The sequence below is a fragment of the Pelodiscus sinensis genome, chromosome 8 (genome assembly GCF_052426305.1).
Source record: "Pelodiscus sinensis isolate ZL-2025 chromosome 8, ASM5242630v1, whole genome shotgun sequence".
In the NCBI taxonomy this organism is placed as follows: domain Eukaryota; kingdom Metazoa; phylum Chordata; order Testudines; family Trionychidae; genus Pelodiscus; species Pelodiscus sinensis.
The window spans coordinates 59,273,447-59,297,510 of record NC_143059.1 but is presented as its reverse complement, the minus strand read 5'-3'; the positions used below and the strand labels follow the sequence as shown (position 1 = coordinate 59,297,510).

The window sequence follows — 24,064 nt, the reverse complement described above, 5'->3', positions numbered from 1 at the left end:
CATATGAAAGAAAATTTTAAAATTATGAACACACTGCACATCATTTTAGGTTTTAATATAAAAATTAGCCTAAAATAAGTAATGGCTATTTTGTTGTTGTCTATTCCTTCCTTTGCTAAACCTATAAACCTTTGATAATATATATTGTTGATGTGGAAGAGTGAAATGGAACATGTTTTGGAAGGATTAGATTGTTATCAGTAAAAGTTGGTAAACATCAATTTCTCTATATGCACATAGCGGAAGAAGTATTTCCATCTATTTAACAACAGAAATTTACAGATGGGCAAAGAAAGAAAAAAATGTTTGTTGAAAACTCAGACTTGGATTTAAGATTTATTTAATATATTTTCACATTGGATGTTGAAAAACTTGTGTTTTAATGGTTATAAAGCTTTAAGTTTTTGAATCTCAACAGTACTGCTGTTAAATGATTATGGTCTAATTTCTCTCCCACCATAATTTCCTGCTATAGTGAAAATCTGAATTTATAAAAAATGAAAAAAAAATGTTTAAACCTAAATGATACAGTGTATCCAAATTATATACAAATTAAATTCACCTCAATCTACTTAAAGCAAGTTATTTGACCAAATGAGCTCTAGGAAACTTTGTTTTTGGTTTATACTGAACTAACTGCAGTGAACTAACTGCAAAAATGAGAATATCACATGAAGACTGGATTACACAAACAGTTACAATTGTGAGGGAAAAGGTGTCCGAGGAATTGAGTTCTGGTTAATTTCTATTATACCTGTTTGTAACAGTGATCTGAAGCTTTCTGCCCTGTTCACTAAAGAACAGTTTTGAGTGAGGGGCCTCTTTCATCGGGTATTGTCTACAAATCTAAAGGCAGGAACCCTCCCACGTGGTCTGCCTTTTAGTCTCACACTGATGTGTTAAACACATTATGAACTTACTCATTCATGGCTGCCTTTTGTGATCTGTTCTGAGGACAAAAAAAATGAGTTAATTGAACTGGATCGAATTAGCTTTGCAAAACCAAGAATGTCTTTATGTAATGAAGTGTGGCATTAATTTGGGATACCTTTCTTTTTGGGGCTGTTTCCTCGTGTCAGACAAGATACAGAATAATACAGTGACTGCTCAACTGAGTTTCTGAAAGATTAAGGAATTGAGATCTTTTATAGCACTAATGGTTCCTATGAAGTGAGTTCTGAGATACCTATTATGGAAGTGTACATATTCACTGTACATGAAAGCTATATTTTGAAAGTACAAATGTCCACCATTAGGAGTGTTGACTTTTTTAAAACTAAAAAACTTACTGTGACACTGCAGGCATCTTTAACTGCATCAACAAAATTAGCAAGTGTTTGGTATGTAGGTAGCTGCAATTTTACACATGAAACATACACTATTCATGTTTTAAGATATAAGTGAGAAAAAATCTTCTCCTCAATGAAGCAGGAAGAAGCAGGTGTTCTGAAATCTTGTAATTTGTTTCAGTAAATGAAGAGGTCTAACTAACTTGGGAGCTTCATGGTCTCGTTGAGCCTTGCATGGTTTCCTGCCAGCTCTTCCAACCTGAGGTGAGCCTGAGCATTTCCAGACTCTCAGCTGTACTCATAATTCACTGAGAACTCTGTAATAGCTTTAAAGAATAAAACTGAAAATACAGATTTTCTGCATGTGCTCTGTATTTGAACTTATTGGGTTCTTTCTGTTTCTTAAATACCACACTCTTAATTGTAGTCAAATAAAATAATAAAGTTATGTAAAAGCGAAATGACATACTGCTTTAGACTTTAATAAATTCTGTATTGAGCATAAGCCTTTCCATCTCTCCAGCAACAATTTTCTAAAACAAGGACATTCTGATTTTGAACTGCAGTCACTGTAAGCAATGAAAAGTGCTACATTGTCCTGCATTTTGTAAGCAATGCAATGTATTACTATATAACATGTCTATCTGAATAATTAAAGAATAAATCAGTTTTGCTATTCTTTTAATGGGAACAGTAAACAATGTAGCTAAAATAGTTAATGTCCTATCCTTATTTTTTCCCAGGGTTTAATAAATAGGGAATGAAGCTTTTCTGTGGAAACATGACAATACTATGTTCAGCTTGGGAGCATATTTTCTGTTGCAGCTGATGAAGTGGGTCTTTGCCCATGAAAGCTTATGCTCCAATACATCTGTTAGTCTGAATCTGAATAAACAACGAGAAATCCTATGGCACCTTATAGACTAACATGGCTACTCTGATATTTATTTTCTGTTTGTTTATAAAGTGTGGTTCCACTGCAACAGTGAATAAAAGTTAGCATTAAGGTATTTGAGAAACCGATATAGAATACAGGCAGTCCCCGGGTTACACGGATCCAACTTACACCCTACTTACAAACGGGGTGAGGCAACCCCGCACTAGCTGCTTCCCCCCAGCAGACCAGGGAGACGCGAAGTAACGCCCCCCCCCCCCCCCCCCCAGCAGACCAGGGAGACGCGGAGCGGCTTTTCTCAGCAGACACCTCAGCTTGAGAATAAAGGACTGAGGGAAGTGAGGTGTGGGAGAATAAAACTGAGCTATGGAGAAATGTTTGGCTAGAGTTTCCCCTACAATATATACCAGTTCCGACTTACATACAAATTCAACTTAAGAACAAACCTACAGTCCCTATCTTATATGTAACCCGGGGACTGCCTGTACTACAAAACTAAATTTGCTTCTTTTACAAGTAAAAGGAGGTGTCTTTTCTAATTAAAGAATTCTGCCAACTCATCCTGGGAACCAAAAATCAAATGTTACTTTCTGGCTCACACATCACCATCAAAATTGTGTTGTGGGTATGCATGGTTACTATTTCAGAGAATGCATTTTGTATGTACTGGCTATTAGAAAGCTATTCTCATGCTCACATGCAAAGTAAATACAGATTTGAATAGGATTTTGCAGCTCCAAAAACAAACATTCCAGAGGCAGGGTGCCATTGCTCAGTTACTGCATGCATGGCCCTAACATAAGTTATTCTATTAAGTTTAGTAGGAATAGTATATAAGTGTTCTTTAAAGCTGCCATTATAAGCCAAAATGACTAAGTAAGGTATTAAAGTAAGAATTATTAAGACATTGGACTCAAAGATTCCTAATAAATAGAAAGAAATAACTGGTAGGTCAGCTGACAACTTCAGCTACTAAACACAGCATATTTATTCCTTCTACTTTTTAGCACCCTGATCTATGTAGCTTTTTGAATTCCCATCATGTGCGATAAAATAACCTCCATCATCTTCTTTCAAATCCATCCTGTGTAATACACCGCTCTATAAAGTGTTTTCAATGATAATCTGGAACAAACATTTTATCTCCAAACTAAAACTTAGTCTACATTTAACAAATTTGTCGGGCATAACTACGTTAGTAAGGGATGAAGCTTTTTTAAACTAGTTTAGTTTAGGGATGTTAAATATCGATTAATTAAGTAATCAAATAGTCGTTTGGATTTCCACCAATTAGTTCATAAGAACTTCTGCATTCCGCCTTTGAAATGTATAAGAGCCCCAGTGGAGGCACTTGTGCATTTCAAAGTGGAAGTGCCTCATGGAGCTTGAGGTCAGCGGGGGACTCCAGGCTCCATGCAGTGATCCAACTTTGAATGCACAGGAGTCCCCAGAGAGGGCTCTTGTACATTTCAAAATTGGCCGCCACTGCACCCCTGCTTCCTCCCACAGAGCTGGAGCTGGGGGGGAACCTTCTTTATGATAGAGGCAGCAAGGAAGGAGAAGCAATCACTCGACTAGTGTGTAGACTAGTGTGTAGACTATCCGATAAGCGAAAGCTTATCGGATAGTCGATTAGTTGCTTACATCCCTAGTTTAGTTATGCCAGTAAAAAATTCTAGTGTAGAAACAGTTATACTAGAATAAGGTGCTTTATACCCATCCCCGGCCAATCGAGACCTGGGAATGGGGGAAGCGCGCGCGAAGTCCCCTCCACTGCCAGAGGTGCATGGCATCAAAGGGACCACAAGCGTTTTAAAACAGCCAGCGGTTCTCTCTAGCTGCCACGCGCCCGTAGCGGGGGGGAGGGGGGGAAACAGGGTGAGGGATTTTGTGTGCCCATCCACCCCCAGGCCATAATTGGCCTGGGGGCAGGAGGAACGCGCAAAGTCTCCCTCTAGGCACTGCAGTGAGAGGTATCACCAATGATTTTAAAACAGCTGGCAATTCTCTCTAGGTGCCCAGGGACAAAGACTTCATGCGCTCCCCCACTCCTAGGACAATCAGGGTCTGTGGGTGGAGGAGCATGAGAAGTCTCCTGGCCCCGCCTCTTCCACCTGAGGCCTCACCCCTTCCAGGGCAGCCCGGGGCCACTTCAGACATTTATGAAGTGGCTCCTTTTAAAAATTATTTGCCCACCACTAGCATATAGAATGTTGTCTTTCCAATTTTCCAGGAATAGCTGTATCTTCAGACTGTACATCCAGGTCCCACTCTGGCTTCCATGAACATTCCATGCCTGGTCTCTCAATGCAAATGCCCCTTTATGGGTTCCTTTCTCCAGAAGAGGGCACGTGATTTAGAACAAGCAAAGTAAATCATGTCAGCAGGACATGCCTTTGAGGAGAATACAGACGCAAAATCAGAGAATTGGTATAGGAAGAGATATATTCCAATCAATAGAGCTGTCCAACATCCAACTGCCAGAAATCCAAACTCACTCGTGACACAGAAAATTCTACCTAACATAGTCATTAACCAATTCCCCCATGTCACTCACCTGTGAATCAACTAGCTTCCTAAGCATTATTTTATTTATATCTGTTATTTCTATCCAGTTAAATCACTCTCCTTATTTTATTGCAACTATTTTTTAGAGTCTATATTTTATTAAATAGTAAAACCTATTTGAATTTCCTGGCTTTTATTACTTATGACTTCAAATAAGTTAAAGTTGAAGTCCAAGCTGAAATGCTCCTTAACTCCTGTCACAGTGAAAAAAGTGACTTAAAATGATATAAGCTAGGACAGACTGTCTTGCCTTTGCTATGATTTCATGAGTTGTCTTGGTTTGCATCACAACCATAAAAAATATTATTTTCTACTTAATTTATCATGTGTGCATGATTTTTCCACCAGTTCAATTCATTTATAATTACAGTGATATAAAATACCTAATTTTCATTCCAGTAGAGCCACCTGGAAAGAATTAGGTACTTTTGTTGATTGTATATTACTTGAATAATTCTTTTTAAATTGCTTTGATCAATTCTGTGATTGAGACTTATGTTCTTAAAGATTTATGATGGTAAACAAATAAAATATTATACTTATTGGCTATTTAAATACTTGGTTTCTAAATATCTAGCGATTAAAGCAATGTTTTTAGAAAACTGATGTACAATGAATTTTAAAATATTGCCGTCTGTGCTGTCTACTTTGACATTAACTGCAATATAGTTGAGAGTTGTGTATCTGTCTTTCCGTCTGTTTGGTCAAAAATTACTCCTAAGTGGTAAGCACTAGGACCACCAGCTTCAGTATACAGCTTCCACTTATCATAACTTAAAGGAAATAGTAAGGGTTTGGTTGTACCAGGAAAATGGGACGTGCTTGGAATAGGATTACTTTTCATGAAACCACATAGAAAAGAAACAGAACGACCAGGCAGTTAAAAAGAGGCTGGCTGGGGGTTCTTCCTCTGCCCTCAGTTAAGGGCTGTACCAGCCCCGAGGCTCTCACTCCCCAAGCACCCTTTAAGGAAGGTGGTGGAGGCTGAAGCTGCCTGTACCCCTTTGTAAGGGAGCCAGGGGAAAGTGCACAGTTTGCTGCATTATTCACCCTAGCTGGGGAGCACAGGGGACAGACAAATCTGGACCTGCCCCAACCAGGGGACATATACCCTCTACCCCAACTGTGCCCACTGCAGCTGCCATGGAAAGAAGCTTCTCACCTGGTCCCAAGCTGCTGTGATAAGAGAGTGCTGGGGTAGTCCTCTCTTCCTGGGGCAACCCTCATACTGAACCCCTCATCCCCAGCCCGCTCCACAAAATGTTTCAAATGAAGTATGCACCATTTTATTTTCCAAAAAACAAAAAATGAGTTAAAGACCCAAGCAGTGCTGGATAAATCTTCTAGTAATGAAGATGTGCTAAACATTTTTAACATATTATATGTAAATAATATTTTACTTAAGAAGAGCTTTTTAGATACTTAATTTTCACTATTCAGATTAGTTACACAATCACTCTAGTGTCTAATTTCAGTATAAAGTGTGTATTTACATTAGTTTTAGTATTCAAAGTCTTTCTTCTTGGTTAATGTGATACCAACTGAGGTAAGTGAGTGTTAGACCATATCCATTTTACAGGTAATTCGTAAGTTACATCAGTTCATTCTTCTACTTTACTTAATATGGGTATTTTTAGTTTGAAGCAGAAATCACTCCTATTCAAAATTTGTGGACTATGGAATGTTTCTTTGCTTAGAAGTAATGCACTTTCGGTTTTTGTTTTTTAAGAAAAGTTTGTGAACTTGAAATTAATTGAAAGGTTTATTTTCATAAAAAGATACATGAATATAATCCTACTGATAACATGCTCTAAGAAAAAAAATGGATAAATGCAGATGATATAGTTAATGAAATTCAGACACTAACTTTCCTTCAAATATTATCAGCCACAGCAGTCTGGTAATGCGGACAGCTAAGGAAGGATAGACTGGGCATATAGAATCATAGAGCTGGAAGAGACCTCAGGAGGTCATCGAGTCCAGCCCCCCGCCCAAAGCAGGACCAATGCCAGGACCCAGCCAGGGCTTTATCAAGCTGAGACTTAAAAACCTCTAGCCATGGAGATTCCACCTCCTCCCTGGGTAACCCATTCCAGTACTTCACTACCCTCTTAGGGTGTGTCTAGACTACATGCCTCCTTCGACGGAGGCATGTAGATTAGCCAGATCGGAAGAGGGAAATGAAGCCGCGATTAAAATAATCGCGGCTTCATTTAAATTTAAATGGCTGCCCCGATCTGCCGATCAGCTGTTTGTCGGCAGATCGGGGCAGTCTGGACGCGATGCGCCGACAAAGAAGCCTTTCTTCATCGGCACAGGTAAACCTGGTTTCACGAGGCTTACCTGTGCCGATGAAGAAAGGCTTCTTTGTCGGCGCATCGCGTCCAGACTGCCCCGATCTGCCGACAAACAGCTGATCGGCAGATCGGGGCAGCCATTTAAATTTAAATGAAGCCGCGATTATTTTAATCGCGGCTTCATTTCCCTCTTCCGATCTGGCTAATCTACATGCCTCCGTCGAAGGAGGCATGTAGTCTAGACACACCCTTAGTGAAATAGTTTTTCCTAATATCCAATATAGACCTCCCCCACTGTAACTTGAGCCCATTGCTCCTTGTTCTGCCATCCGTCACTACTAAGAACAGCCTTTCTCCATCCTCTTTGGAATCTCCGTTCAGGAAGTTGAAGGCTGCTATCAAATCCCCCCTCACTCTTTTCTTCCGCGGACTAAACAAACCCATATTATTGTCATCTATTTCCCAATGAGATTCTGGTGAACAATGTTTTGAGATTCACTACTATATAAAATATGCCACAAAGCAACCATACAAGGATTTCAGGAGTTTAAGTAACCTAAAAAGCTGCAAAAATAATGCCAGGAATATTTGTGGTTGCCATCATTCTATTTTGTTAACTAAGGTGTTAAGAAAATTGGTTGCATCTTACTCTCCACCTACATGTTGTTTATGCAGACCCTGACTGTAACAATTGATGCACAAGTAGATTCCAATGGAACTCCATTAAAATTAGTGTGAGGTTTCCTGTGGATGCAAGCAGCCTTGCACATAGAGCTCATTGAAAAACTAGGGCCTTAAATTGTAAACACGTCAAGGCAACCCCTTTCCTCCTATTTGAAGAGCACTTAATATAACTGAGATAGTGCTATAGCAGTAATGTTAATAATGAAACTTTGTTTACATAGAAATGTTCATGCATAGAACGCAAAGAACTCTGCAAACCTTAGATCACACATTACCCTCTCAAGAAGGGGTTAGACTAATTGTAAAGATTGGTGAACTGTGGAAAAGTAGTTTTGACTTGTCCTAAGTCATATAATAAATATTTCTCCACAGATCGGATAACAGAACCTAGACCCTTTTGTGCTCTAACCCAGTGTTTCTCAACTAGTGGAACGAGCATCCTTAGGGGTACTTGAGAGAAGTCTGGGGGGGATACGTCAACACAACTGAAATTTGGAGAAAACAATTTTTGTTTTAAGTTTTACAGCACTTTATTATTTTTGTATTTTTTTTTTTTGCATACAAAAATTTCATCACCTGCCTGGCTATGATTAAGTTGTTTAAACAAAGGTGTTGCAAATGGTAGAAAAAAATTCTGTGTCTGAAAACTTTAGGTACTGGGGGTACTTATAATTATATATATATATATATAAAAAAAAGAGGGTACTTAAAAAAATTTTTTTTTTTAAAAAGGGTACTTTAGAAAAAACGGTTGAGAAACACTGCGCTAACCAATACACCACAATTGTTCTCAGATATTTGCCTTAATCTGATCTACTGTATTAAGAAAATGCCAGCTGTAAAACTGAGTGTCTATCACAGCTAACAGCTTGGTTATTCATGTACAAAAGGAAAGAGTGAATGTTAAATAGAAGCAGAGAAAAACAGACTGAGATGGAAATGGAATATAGGTAAAAAACTTTTCTTAGTAATTTAGAAAACTCCAACCAAATAATCCTTTGGCTCTTCTGCCACTGGGCTCCTGCAGGACCATGTATGTTGCTGGACCAGAGTCCTGGTATTAGAAGGTCCAACCTGTATATGAAAGGGTATTAACCAGAAGAAGGGAGATTTTTTTTTCTCCTTGACCTCTTATGATAGGACAAGAATCAATGGGATTAAATTGCAGCAGGGGAGATTAGGTTGGACATTAGGAAAAAATTCCTGTGAGGGTGGTTAAACACTACAATAAATTGCCTAGGGATGTTGTGGGATCTCTATCATTAGAGATATTTAAGAGAAGGTTGGACAGAAATCTATCAGGGATGATCTAGATGGTGCTTGGTTCTGCCGTGAGGGCAGGGGACTAGATTTGATGACCTCTTAAGGTCCTTTCCATTTCTAGTATTCTATTCTAAGTGTGGAAGGCTATGCCCAGGGGCCTTGCTGGGATGATGGCTTAAAGTCTCATACTCTACATTAAAAAGTTAGATCAAGTCAGGTATGCACACCCCGGAATGATGTAGAGCCAACCTAGCCTTTGAGGAAGACAATGGGAGATCACCTCCCACACTGGCATGAGTAGCATCTATACTAGTGATGAACAACTGAGGCTAATGAATGGGCCATAAGAATAGCCCACCATCTCATATGGTCACAAAATTGTTGTAATCAAGACAGTCTCCCATGATAGGATAGTCTTTCTAACTGTACTTCCGTATCTAGCATTGGTGGGGTGTGCTGATTGAACCACAGCAACACTTTGATTGGATGCCGAGGGAGTGCATGGCTCACACAGCATTTACCTCACTTCATCTGCCCTTGATTTTCATATGTTTGATTTCAATAAAACCAGTAGAGGAAAAAAAAGTGGACAAAAACCAGCAGAATCCAACAATCCTGTGCTTGGGCAACAGTAAACAAAATGTCTTAGGATATGTCTACACTAACCCGCTAGTTCGAACTAGCGGGGTAATGTAGGCATACCGCACTTGCAAATGAAGCCCGGGATTTGAATTTCCCAGGCTTCATTTGCATAAACTGGGCGCCGCCATTTTTAAATCCCTGCTTGTTTGAACCGAACCCCATGCCGCGCGGCTACACGCGGCACGAACTAGGTAGTTTGGACCAGGCTTTCTAGGTAGTCCGAACTACCTAGTTCGTGCCGCGTGGCTACACGCGGCACGGGGTTCGAACGAGCAGGGATTTAAAAATGGCGGCACCCAGTTTATGCAAATGAAGCCCGGGATTTGAATTTCCCAGGCTTCATTTGCAAGTGCGGTATGCCTACATTACCCCGCTAGTTCAAACTAGCGGGGTAGTGTAGACATACCCCCATAGGCCACACACACAACACCTGACAGACCACAGGTTGCCCACCACTCATCTATAATGAAGCACTACAGTGGTGCAGCTGTGTTACTCTAGTGTTTCAAGGGTGGCAAGCCCTTAGAGACAGTTTCAAAGATAAATACCTTAAAATAAGTGAACCTGCACTTGGAATACAACCACTAGATACAAGCACTACCTATCTCCAAATCATTATTAATCATGCAAGTGCCATAATTTGAAAAACTGCCCAGGGATTAAAAGACTATTTGAAATTCAAATATGAAACTGCAGTGATTCTGTATGATACGCCAGACTGAATTTTATTACAGTCTATAGGCAATATTGGCTCATGACAATAACCTTAAATAAAAAAGGAATATTGCTAAGCATTTAAAGATTTTTCTTTTTATTAAGCATTTTTATACTAAGCTAAAGAATCAAGTATTGAACAGATGGTGTGCAAACTAAATGATTAATGATGCTCCATCCTCAACAGATATACTATAGACCATTCAGGTCACTCCAGTTTAGGTTGTGTAAGCACTTGAACTAGAAAGTGCAAATTCAGGGATCTATAACTCAGCTGGAAACAATTCACTTCAGACTGAAATTAGGTTTTTAAAAGTCTGAGGTTCAATAACTATTACTTAATAACTACCTTTTTTTTAAAAAAAGGGAGAGTTACCAGTTTTAGATTCTTTGTGCATTGATTTAAATTTTTTTTTTTTTAAAACAGGTCACTTGAATTCATAAAAATTTAGAAATAATCTAAAGCAATTATAATGTTTGAAGTCTTTTAAAGACAATCCATTCTGTTTTTTGAATATAGTCTACTACATATGTACAGGTACTTAATTTCAAAGGATTTCATATGCCTTAATATGCATTTGCAAGACAGTAACAGTTTGTAAAAATCTTGTAATTATTTAGTAACATGAACTTTAAGCACCATTAGTATTTATAAAATACGTACTCCAATCAGAGATATCTTATTCGTTTACTCAGTCAAGACCAATTCAAATTGCTAATAGAATATCTGACAGGAAGGAGTCATTCATTGTTCCAATCCAGTGGAAGTAGTGACTCAGTCACTGAAGAGCTGTTTTGTCGTGGCCTGAGAGTTGGTGGTGTCAGCCCTGTTCCGATTTACTTCATGTACAGATCACAAAACCACAATCACAGCTGGCAAGTTTAGCTTAAATATCAAGACAGGATGTGTTTAGACTACAGAGTTTTGTCGACAAAAGTTGGCTTCAAAGTATTTGAACCTGTGAGCATTGTACTTGTTCTGTGCTTGGGAAGAAAGGTCAGACTGGTGTCTTCCATACTGAATTGACAATATAATACACTGAGTCATTCTTATCATTTTCTTAATATTCTCAGTAGGTTAGAAGATCAAATAATAATCTCATTTAACTAGACATGTAGAAATTGAGCTATAATCTCATGAATACCAGCAGAGGAAAGTGAAGAAAAATAAAAATGCCATCCAAGTTAAAGTTAACACGATAACAAGGCTTACAGCTGCTAACAGAGAAGAAATTTAAAAAATGCAGGAAAAAGAAATAAAAATTCAAAACAGTGTAGCCCTACATAGCAATACTTTGTGAATGACTGACAAAGAAATACATTATGAGAGACTTCATTACTGCGGTAGGCACAATAATGGGTTTTCTGGCAGCAGGATCGCCTAACAAAGTGTAAGAAGAAAAGCAACTAGGAAGCAAGATGCACTGTAACCTTTAAAAGGAATAAATAATACTGTACTCCTTTTCACTGATCCTACAATAAGCTCTGACAAGAGCAGGGTCCACTCGCATGAAGCTTATTGCAAAACAGAGCCTTAGTGTAGGATGCTTAAGGGTGAAATTGAGAAATAACAGTGACACACTAAATTTTGAAATGTTAAAGCCTGAAAATATACTATGTGTTGCTCGCTGTCTTCAGTTAGTATTTGTTAGCCACACTGATACACTCAACAAATTCCGGAAATTTTTGTGCCATCTGACTCTCAAATGTTAGGTTCTATGAACATTTTTTTTTTTAAATGAAGAGATGGCAAGAGCTCTGTGGTGAGAATAGTGTCAAGAGCCCAGGAAGACAGGAGTAATAAAAACAAAATCAGTGCTATTTCAGACTTTCGTAATTAATGCAAGTATTTGTAAAGAGGAAGTTGTCATCATTAGTAAAAGCACACACCCAGCAACAGTCAGGGCCAATTGTTAACTATGATGAAAATGCAGAGCCACTAATACTCACAGAAAATGCAAACACTGTCAAATTCAGGAACTGTTCTCAAAACAAGATAAATAAAACAGATGGAGATTATTAAATGAAAACCTTTTTTGACCTGCAATTTGTAGGTGTGTTTGAAGTAGTAAAAGAATATTTAAAGAAACAATCTGTCACCATAGTTCCCACGAAGGTGTGTGTCTGTGCAGCCACACACAACATTCCCCCCCCCCCCATCCCCTCTGAAGTGCTGTGCAGCAGGCGGCTGCTCCAGTGGGAAAGGCTGGCTGAGCCGGCATGGTGAGGGAGCCACTGGGGAGGGAGGAGGCCTGCTCCAGCAGCTGAGGCTGCCACATGGTGGGGGGGAAAGGCGGGGCCTGTTCTGGCACCTAGGCCTGGGAACGGAACCTGCTGCATGGCGGGGAGAGGGGCTGTGTCTGCTCTGGCAGCCAGGAACGTGTGTGCATTAATAAACTGGGTACCATGGTGGCACACATCCAAACCAGCACACATGACCTCAATATGGATGCACAAGCCAAAACTCACTCTACACATGGTTGGAAAAATCTTAGAGGGAACACTGTCACTAAGGATTACAGTATAGAAGGAACATATGTTTTATTCGTATTATGTTATTTGTTTCAATTTCTATAAGAATTAAGTACATATTTCTTTGACTGCAATTATTGCAAAGATGTTAATATTACAGTATCAATGTAATACACAGAAGAGGTAACAAAGTTAGCATAGGAATAACTGCTATATTTTAAACAATACTGGTTGGACCTCCCTGGTCCGGCACTCTTGGGACCGGACCCGTTCCAAATGAGGGAATTTGCCAGATTAGGGGAGGTTCCCTGCCATCAGCCTTCCAGGACACTGCCCCTCCCTCTGGCTGGCTCCATGCCAGTCCTGCTGCTTCAGGGCTTGGGCTTGGATCTGGCCCACTTCTGCTGGCTGGCTGAGGCTCTCCGGAACCCAGCTCCCCAGACTCTGCTGCCCTGTTTCTGTCAGTGATGGGGCTCTGTAGCTGCCAGGGTTTCCCATAGATGGGGTTTTGCAGCTGCCCCGCTTCTGCAGCTCCAGGTCGGGGCTTCGCGGCTGTCCCACTGCTGCCGCTCTGGGTCAAGGCTCTGCGGCTACCCCACTGTGCCGTACCCAGCTGGGGCTCCCTGCCTCTGGTCTCCCAACCGGCTCACACTCCTGGGTGCCAGGGTTCTCTGGTCCTGCAACATCCATGATCCTGCTTGACCATGGATGTTGTTCGACCAGGGAGTCCCAAATTTAGGAGGTTCAACCTAGGTATGTAAAAGAGTAGTTGCAAAGTCGGCTACTGAATAAGCCAAAGCTAATCGGGTAGTTGAGCCAACTACTCACATTCCCCCTCCTTCAGCCCCGCTGCCTTTATATTAAAAGCTGGTCCCCCAGCACCCTGTCTCTGCGGTGAGAGGGAAAGGGGAGGCACAGGCGTAGCAGCGCTGCAGCTCTGCCTTTTAAATGTAGTAAGAGCCACTTGGCTCTTACTACATTTGAAAAACAGAGGCACAGCGGGGGATCCTGCATGAGCCGGGACTGTGGAATCAACACAAATAGCAGATAAATTTCCAACTGCCATACACAACTGTAACCTTTTCACATCAACAATCTTTCATCACATTGACAGTATTTTTCTTCTAAAACAGCATAGATGGCCATCAGTTTGGTATATTCTAAACACATATACAATGACTCCTATAGAGATCTAAATACTATTCCCTCACCATTTCTATATTCCCCTTTCTCTTTTCTTAAAATAAACAATATACAGAAGTATTTTTATAAGAAACCAGAAATAAAAAAAAAGTAACCAAATTCTCTTATTTTTTTCTAAGAAGTTTGATCAGAAGTCAGGTTCTGTGAGGAAAGAAAGCTTTTTATTTACTCTACATGCATTTAATGCAATTTAAGTCTGCTCAGCTTCTGGAACATTTAGTTCACAGGTTTGTTCAGTTGTTCAACTGACTTTTTTTTTTCTAAAATAAGCAATGATTATAGATACATGGCACTTAGTAATAAATTTTCTCATGATTCTTTAGTATGTTATTTTTCTTTTAGGGTTCTATACCCAATTTATACTCCCTGATGAAATTTCAAATTCATCTAACTCTTAAACTGTTTAAGTGTTGAATTACCATTATAATGACTACTCTGTCATGGAAATATAATCTAAAGAGTTATTTTGAAACGCTTCTTAGAAAGCTCACAGATATCTATCAATTCGCTTTTCTGAATTCACCATTTGATAATACTAGCAACAACCTGTCGACTTTAACTATTGGACTATTTGTTGCCCTGTGTCCATTGCCTGGAAGCTCATTAATTACCTAAATTCTCTTTCTTTAGGTCTTGTTAATTACCCATCTCCTGTCTCTGAGGACCTTGTTAATAACTTGTACAATCTCTCTAAAGAGGTCCTAATAACACATTAGAATTAAAGATGCTTTTCTTTTAGCACCTGTCAAGTGGTGTAAATTGAGAAATTTTCACATCAGTTATTAGCTGACTGTAGTATATTTTCTAAACAAACAATTTTAGAAAAATATGCACAAAGGCTTGGCCATTTTATAACATTTTTATTTTGGAAGACAAACATCTATTTGTTTAGGTGGGTTCAGTATAAAGGCAATATATCTGGTGTCTGCAGATTAACCTCCTGAGAGCTCTATTAATTAATGGGAGCAATTAAAATAATGAATATAATATATAGGGCAAAAGTTTCAAAGCAGTGGATTAAGGAGTTATAAATACAAATCCCATTATTGTTAAAGGATAGCTGAAAATACCAGCATATATTTCATTAGCTGCATGGTGTAAATGCCTTGGAACGACTGAATTTACAAACATCTACAAAAAGCGTGTTTTCTTTTACTGTAAGGCCGTAACATATTTCAAATGTTAAGAAGTTAGCATAGAGGTCTCTAATATACCTGACAATAAAAGAGGAAGAAAATAATCCTTACCATTTATATAATATTGTACATCTTCAAAGACCTTAATCTACTCTAATACAATCCTCACAAAATTCTGGAGAGGTAAGAATCAATCCCATTTTACAAATAAGTGAATAACTGAAGATTTTCGTATCTCCATATTTCCATCATTTTTTACACTTTGTGATTTTATTGTAATTATCTAAAATACCGTTAATCCTTATTTTAAGTCTGGATCAAGTGAACAAGAACAATGAAAATGAAATTTACTTTCCCATAGGGTACTGCATCTGTCTAACTGCTTGGGAACAAAGAGATACTGTGCTGTAAGCAAACTACTTGCTTTTCTCTCCGCTTTTGAAATAGAAAGCATTTTTTTTATTTTCTGTAATATACTGGTTTTAGGTTTAACCTCTCTAGTCCGGCACTCTTTGATCTGGCAATATCCATAGTTCAGCATGATTTTAGTTAGCCATATGTCCACTTATCACAGGGATGGCCAACTTTCCTGTGGTCCCATAAAGTTTGTTTACAGCCACCAGTCCGGGCTCTAAGTGTTTTATGCTGTTATTTAGCTCCAGTTTGTCCCTAAATATCTTCTAAGAGCCTAGTAAGCAGTGGAAGTGTTGGTAATGCTACTAGACAATACTGACCTCCCATAGTTCTTCAAATTCTCCAGTCTGGCACTGGTCAGACTCCGAGGGTGCCAAATTACATGGTTCAACCTGCAGCAAGGATGACCAATAAGTATTGACCAAATGATGGACAAAAGCCTCCTTTCCGGAACTTATCTAACCAACCATTAATTATACTACCAGGAAATGCTATTCCTCAAATTATTATTGTTTAACCAAAAATGCCAAACTAAATTGCTTAGGATGAACATAGGGTCTGGTCCACGGCTCACTGAAGTCAATATAAAGACTCCCACTACATTTCAAGAAACTTCACAATGAAGCCTCTAGGGGTTCATGCTAGTCCCAAGCCTGGATAAAGAAGGAGGGTTGGTCAGATGAGTGTCGATGCGCTGACCGTAAAACAACAATAGGAATGAAATCTGATGCAAGTACGATTAACTGATAAAAGATACTGGCACAGACATCGCCCGGATAAACAAGGTCCGCAATACCAATCGAGCGATCGGGGTAATGTAGCATGGAAAGAAGGGAAGGCACCTAAGGAACGGACAAGATCTGTGCTAGTGACAATATACAAGAAAGGAAGCGTGTTGGAGTGCAAGAACTACAGAAGGATTGCCGTAACCATCTAGACAAGGTGCGGATGATGATACTGATGGAAAGATTGAGATCACTGATAGAAGAACATCTAGCGGATGAGCAAGTGGGATTCAGGAAAGATAGAAGTACCATACAGCAGATATTGGCACTAAGATTGATAGCGGAGAAAGCTTGTTGAAAGAACAAGAACATCTACTACTGCTTCGTTGATTTTCAGAAGGCATTTGATAGTATAGATGAGAAAGTGACTTGGGCGGTGTTGGAGTCATACAAAGTGGATAGCAGAATTATACTATTGTTTAAGGATATCAACGATAATGCAGAAGCAGTGGTGAGAACATGCAGAAAGTGGGTTTAGAATGAGTAGAAGTACGAGACAAGGAGATTCGATATCAGTGAGTATCTTTATCACACATCTAGAGAGTGTGATGGACAAGTTCAAGGAAGAGGTAGAAGGGATATCGGTGCACGGGATGAGAATTAACAACTTGAGGTTCGTGGATGATATAGTTATCATTGAGGAAGATGAAAAGAGGTTAGTGAGAATGGTGCAGGTGCTGAATGAGGAAGGGAAGCAGTATGGACTGATTATGAATATCAATAAAACAAAGACAATGGTATTTGGCGATAAGGAAATAGGAAGGAAGATCAGTGCAGATGAGATCGAACTAGAGAAAGTAGAGAAGTTCACATATTTGGGGAGCAACATGACGTATGATCTAGCCTGTAAGGAAGAAATAGCGGCTAGAATAGTGAAAGCAAGAGCAAGTTTGAAGGCGATGAATAATATCTGGAAAAGTAAAGCAATTAGCTTAGGAATGAAGCCGAGCATCTTGAAAACATGTGTATTTAGCAGCATGTTTTATGGATGTGAGACATGGGTGATAATGAAAGATTCAAAGAGAAGGATATTGGCATTCGAGAGGAGTTATTATAGAAAAATTCTGAGAATAGGATGGATGCAGAAGGTTACCAATGAGGAATTACATAGGAAGATACAGCCGAAAGAGAACCTACTACAGAAGGTTATAAAATGGAAGTTACAGCTATTCGGGCATATCTGCAGAATGAACGACAAGCAAAAAGTTAAGACCTTGGTATTCGGCATAATGGATGGTCCGAATAGGAGCAGACTCCACAGAGAATTGGTAGATGATATAGTAGGATTGGTGTGGAGCTAGTCTACAGAAACTAAGCCACTCCACACTGGACAAGGAAAGATGGAAGGAAATTGTGAGGGAGGCATCGGACACAAACTGGAGCTGAGCCCATGGTTGATGATGATGATGATGATGAAGAATTTCAAGAGGCACCGCAGGCCCACATAAAGTTCACTTATTTGTGTGTGGAAGTTAGGCACCTAATTACATTTGAGTATGTGTGTTCCAAGTATCTTAGATAATAAGTCAAACATTTTTTTAAATCCACTTGATTCAGAGACAGATTCACTTGATTCAGACATAAAATTTGCACCATCCCAGTCTGCATGGATCTATGGTCAATACTGAAACCAGAGCCACCACCTCAAATCTAAGATCACAGATTCAAAAAGGCAACATATTTCCTTCAACATTAAAAGTTAATGGACAGCTATCCTTATGCCTGAAAAACAGACCCTGTCCTACCAACCTATATTCACAAAAATGTTATGTTCTTCATAAGGTCTCTATTTAAGCTCTGTAAAATGGCAACGAATTTACATTTCAGCCTGGAGGTTCTATCAGATAACCTTCAGATATACGTGTCCTCATGCAGCATGCATGGTTTCTTTGTAATTTAAAGACAGTGACGTGCATTTGTCTATCATTTACATTCTTATCTTTTAAACTTCTAGATGTCAAATTTACCCAAAGATTTCTGAGTGCATTAAGATGGGGAGGACTAGAGGAACACTTCAGACTATAAGCTGTTATTATATAATATGATAAAATAGGTACTTTTCTGAGGAGTAAGGAATCAATGTCTCAGATAGAAAAAAAAAGGTTAAAATACGGAGAATGAGGAAAACAAAAATTAAGCAAAACACAGCTCAAAATCTAAATTCTCAGTTTACACATTTTACCCTAATATTTAACATGCAAAGCTGACTTTTTCAGCATAACTTATGCTGTGTCCATACATTTATGCATTTAGCCATTTCCTGCCACATCACTAACTCCACTATATACATTGTATTTTACTTACCTTTCACAGTTAAAATTAGTAAAAGTAAAGTTAAATTGTGAAGTTATCACATAACTCCAATATTTAAAAGAAGCAGAATGAGTGGCCAAGAATCGTTACTGAATGGGTACTATAATATTCAATGTGATCATAAAATAGGGGAAAATAGGGGTTTCTCTAGATCCAGGTAGCAATTATCATTACGAGATTAAATATATGGTCCTGCCATGAGTGCAGGAGACTGGACTAGATGACCTCTTGAGGTCCTGTCCAGACCTATGAAACATCGACTCCTTATACTCTGTATCTGAAATACTGTAATATTGACACTTAGCTAAAGAAATAACTGCCTTATCTTAGATAAGGAAGTCTAATAATTAATGACTTCTTATAAGTGATCACTATTTAGATTCAATAGTAAATAAGCCTCCATCTAAAACCAAGTCATGAAAAGACAAATCCATGCTGAAACATGTTGGAATGTCTTCAGAAATTCAAAACCAAAGAACACTCATAGATCATATTAATATAATACAATGTAATATCAAAAATATCCTTAGAAGTATAGCAATGGAAAGATGAACAAACTATACAAGGAATTCATCCTTTTTTGCTTATAAATGGATGAACAGTGGAATATATATATATATATATATATATAAAAAGCACAAATATTATATACTTGACCACTACACATTTTCATTTATATAACATGCACAAACTATCAGGTCCAAATAAAATAAAACCTACCTAGATGTTGGCAACATGTTTGTGGCCTTGAAGTTCACTGTAAATGGATTACGTGAGTCATAATCAAAATTGTCCTTATGACTTTCACCAAATGCACTAGGTGATCTCAAATCAGTGGAACTGTCTGATCCCCCATTGCTAAGTTTATCCAACTTCTTGATATCTTTTTTTCCAGTCACTCGTTCAAAAAGGCTAACTTTTTCCTTTTTCTCTTTTTTTATTTCTTTTTTTATTTCAACAGGCTTGGAAAATAGACTTATGTTTTGGTCCCATGATGCAGGGCTTTCTTCAAATGGATTTTTCTGTCTTGGCAGCGTAGCAAACTTTTGGGGCAATGAAGCACTCACATTTGTAAATGGGTCATTTTGTGCTTGAGATGCTGATTCACTTTTATCAGCTGTATTGTCAATCTGGTTCATTTTAGAAGTATCAGCACTTGATGTCCTTCTATGTGGAGATTTTAGATTTCCTGCAAACAATTTTGGAGTTAGTATATAAGCAGTGAAACATTACATCACACTTTATAACAGGTGGAGACCTCATATTATTAAATTCAGGTTTTGACATTTTGCAATTGGTTCAAATTTCAAAAGATATTGTAGAATAATTTTTACAGTTCCTTAAAAAAACAAAAGCAGTTGTGGTTTCCAGTATGTAGTTAAGGAATTTAAGGAATCCATATGCTCTGAAATAAGCACTCGTTTTCTTTATTAAAATTAGGTTGTACACAAAAGGTGTCTGACCAGTTTGACATTTCAGAAAATTACACAAACATAGTTCTGTACCCGAAATATTGCATAACTGACAGCATTTTCAACTCTGGTGACAGTTTCTGGACTTTCTAAAACAATGAAATCAGAAATGTTCAAGAAAAAAATAAATCTGAGCAGTTAAACTATTTGTATATTGAACTGCTAGATAAAATGTAATGTTATTACTGTATACTTTAAACTTAGGAAAAATGGGCAATGAAACAGTCACAAAAGCTGGTTATTCTGTTTTTGGCATCAACATTTAACTGGAAATAGACATACTGACTGATTTAATCAAAAAGGCAAAGACTTCTATGAATTAACCTACCATACAGAGAACTAATTCCTAACTCTTTGTCTGCAAGTGCATGCACTAAACTTCACAGATTCGTAAATGTTTTCACACTGATAGCAACTAGATTACAATCATAGTGGCTAAGATTAAGAACAACATGTATTACTTACCACTTTCATCAACAGAACTAAAAGGTTCTAACTGACGTCTGAAAAGGTGTGAATGGCCAATTGTGCTGGATTTCATTTTTTCAGAAGACACATGTGATCCAGTTAAATCAGACATTGAATGAGCTGAAGATAATCGTTGAGGTCCCAAAAGAAAAGGTTTTTTTGGTTTTGATTTCATGTGCATTTCATTACTGGACATTTCAATGTTCGCATCAGGTATGTGAGAACTCAGAATGATAGCAGAGGATGTATCCGAAAGTGTCCCATCATTCTTTCGACCTTTCATTTTGTCTTTCAGTTTAGCAAAAGGTGATTTTGTTTTGTCCTTCATTGACAGATCAAACATGCTTGCTGTCATATTATTCCTCATAAATTGAATATTAACCTTTATTTCTCCTCTGTCTTTAGTTCTTTTTCCTTGTTTTGACTCTAGGCTAAACCACCTTGAAAGGAGGGAGGGGAAGAGAGAGAGCACAAGTTGTCATATGTTTCATTATGAAGAAAGATCATAAATCTGCATGCTATTTTCAAGTTAAATTAATCTTGATATTGTAAACCGAACACCAAAAACCATGCAAAACCCCCCTGCTCGCTATGCTCGCCAACTCCTCTCTCTCTCTGGTCACGAAAGCCTGATGACATCATTCTGTTGCGCGACAGGAGAAAAAATTTATGTACAGAAAGAGACTTTTCACAAATCTCAGTCCAACTGAGAAAGTCAGACTTGGTGCAAGGGTTCTAAACCCCACTGAGGTCAGTAAAATTGTGTCTGATTATGTAACCACCACCAACGTGGATTTGAACCTGGGACCTGACAAGAGGAGCCTCTACCCTCTGAGCTAAAAGCCAACTGGCTCCCAGCCCATGCTGTAGAGGTCTCTTGATCTTAACTGTTGTAGTGGTCTAGGTCCGCAACGCCGTTACACCTATTACTTTTCAGGAAGAACGGCATTGTGCAAGAGGGTTTTTCTTGCACAAGAAGGGGCACTGTAGACGCTCCTTCTTGGGCAAGAGCCTCTTCTGAAAAAAATGGTGGATCATTAAGTATGCAAATGAGGCTCAGCGATATTCCACACTTAGCCTCATTTGCATATTACTTGCGCAAGAAGCCGCGAGTGTAGACATAGCCTAGATGCGTGGGTTACACTTACAAGACTGAATTTGGCATCTAGAATTAGAGAGCCAAATAATTTTTCCGTAACAGGTATGGCCAACTTTTCAAAAATAGCCTTTATTTGTAAATAATGTACTGGTACATAAATGTATATTGTATGACAAGTGTTTCATCTAAAACTCATATTTGTTTTGCTTTCTGCTTAAGCTTATATGATAGTAAATATTTTGTATTGTTTTTCTCCCTGATGAGGTTTACATGGGTGGCACTAGCAGAATAGTGCTCACAAACAGCCTTTGGGACCTTTGGTGATTCAGGGCCAAACATCCTATCAGTTATGCAAGTTCATCTCCAACTGCCTTTAACGGTGGTTTCACAAATAGCAAAGTAAGCACGCCTCACTGAGGTATGCCCCCGTAACGAAGGGCTTGCTTCTCACGGATAGTCACTAGTAGCACTAACATCAGCATACTCTACCCCTTTTTTTCCTGTCTTTGGAATCATAGCAAATCCCCACCAACTCCTTCATGGAGGAGACAGGTCCCCATCATTTCCCCTTTCCCTTAAAACCAGCTTAGTGAGGCTCCTTGGTCAAGAGGTGTAAGGGCCCATCTGACCCCAAGCATGCTCTACTCCTGCTCTGTTTTTCTCTCTAGTTTCACAGAGGCATCTATGAGGTGAAGACACCCTCTACTTTCTATATCTACTCCCCCTCTACAGAAGATCAGTGAAGGTCATTATCTCCTCCCAAGTTTCCACACAACTACTTCCCATGTTCTGAGCAGTATTGTGGGAGTCTCCAAGATACACACTGAGAACCTAATCCTGAAAAGGGGAGGAACAGACACAGGCTAAAAGCATTCTAAACATCTGCTTCCATTTCTCCTTGCCCTAAGAGGCTCTGAGATTTCCTTTAGCTCCCACTGCTCTTGCAGCCATGTGAAAAGTATCAAAGGAATGTGGGAAAATCTTCTCTCTCTGGCACCAGAGAAAAGAGTGAGGATTGAAAGAGGGAAAGAATGCCTCCATGACTCACTGAAAGGATCCAAGTAAGAGCACACCCACCCACCCCCCCACCCTCCCATTTATAGATTTACTTGGCTCTGGCAGGTGTCCACGAAGCAATGTTATACCTTGATTCCTGAGAGATTAATACAATTTCCCTTAGAAAGTGCATATTAAATGAAGTGTATATATCTAAAATGAGTTAGTCAGCAGCAACGTCCAACTGTGAAATATCAGCAACTCCACAGCTCATACACTGTCAGGAAAAAAACACATGCATATGTATTCCCACAACAGTAGATTACCATGATGAAACTAAGTTAGAGCAGGAGAGTTGGAAGTGAAACTATCAACACAGATAAGAAACCTATTATGCACATAATACTATCAAATACTCAAAGCAAATAGACTGAAAAAGAAGAGAAAAATAGTCCAATACCCTTCTAGGATTTTTGTTTGTTTTCTTTAAACAAGTTATAGCTTAAGTAAATAAAAAGGTTTCAGATCCAGAAATACCTTTTGAAGGACATTCTCAACTCAAAAATCATAACCTACCAAGGAAAAACTAAAAGGGAGAATAAGGAACATTGTCTTTTTCTTTTTTTTCTTATTTATAGTATATAAAGAAGATCCAAAAGACTGTATACTTTACCAGTATCAAGTCTTGTCTTCCTTTTTTTTTTTTTTTTTTTTTTTTTTTTAAACTAACAATGTGCATTTGAAGGCCCAAAATACAAAGATTGAATTTTTTTCCATCCCTTAACTGAAGGAGTTGGGGAATTCCATCTGTAACAAGGATACTCTTCCTTATAATTGTTAGGCATTTAACTTCCATAAACATTAAAAAAACAAAAAACAACAACAAAAAAGGAGAGTTAAAAGTGAAGAAAAATATTTCTCTTTTCAGTTAACCTGACTTCACCTGCTTTGACATCAGCAATGCCATAAACCTAACTAGTTCACCCAAAAACTCTAAGGGAAGAACAGCCTAGACAAAACCTAAAGTTATAATGTAAACAACAGTAAATACACATATATCATATACACCTGTCCTTTGCACACCATAAAGCAGCAAAAGAAATGAAAAACAACTTTCCCATACCTTTGAAAGGTCACCTTTTAAAGAAAGCTCACTCACACTCATATTCTACTGGCTATATTTAAAGAAAAACACAAAGAAAAACAATCTACACACATAACAGTTGTGTATGTTCTCTCAATGGACTTAAATTGTATATTATTAATGAAAACAGATCCAGCTTCTCAGACAAGTAAAAGCTGAAGCAGTGAAAGTTCCGCCTTCTACATTGCTTGCTGGAAATCCCAAAACTTC

The 24,064-nt window shown here is 38.5% G+C and overlaps 2 protein-coding genes across 2 annotated transcripts in view; both read right to left on the bottom strand.

The window, feature by feature from the left end:
• Positions 1-24,064, bottom strand: part of FAM204A (family with sequence similarity 204 member A) — a 476,472-nt gene that overhangs the window by 218,622 nt on the left and 233,786 nt on the right. The window lies entirely within an intron of this gene.
• The window catches only part of RAB11FIP2 (RAB11 family interacting protein 2), a 50,452-nt gene that overhangs the window by 11,745 nt on the left and 14,643 nt on the right, over positions 1-24,064 (bottom strand). Inside the window, exons 2-3 of the mRNA XM_006111382.3 lie at positions 20,613-21,055; positions 19,396-19,864 (exon numbers count right to left, since the gene is read on the bottom strand). Coding sequence (XP_006111444.1) covers positions 19,396-19,864; positions 20,613-21,055 — 912 coding nt within the window. The remainder of the gene's footprint in view (positions 1-19,395; positions 19,865-20,612; positions 21,056-24,064) is intronic.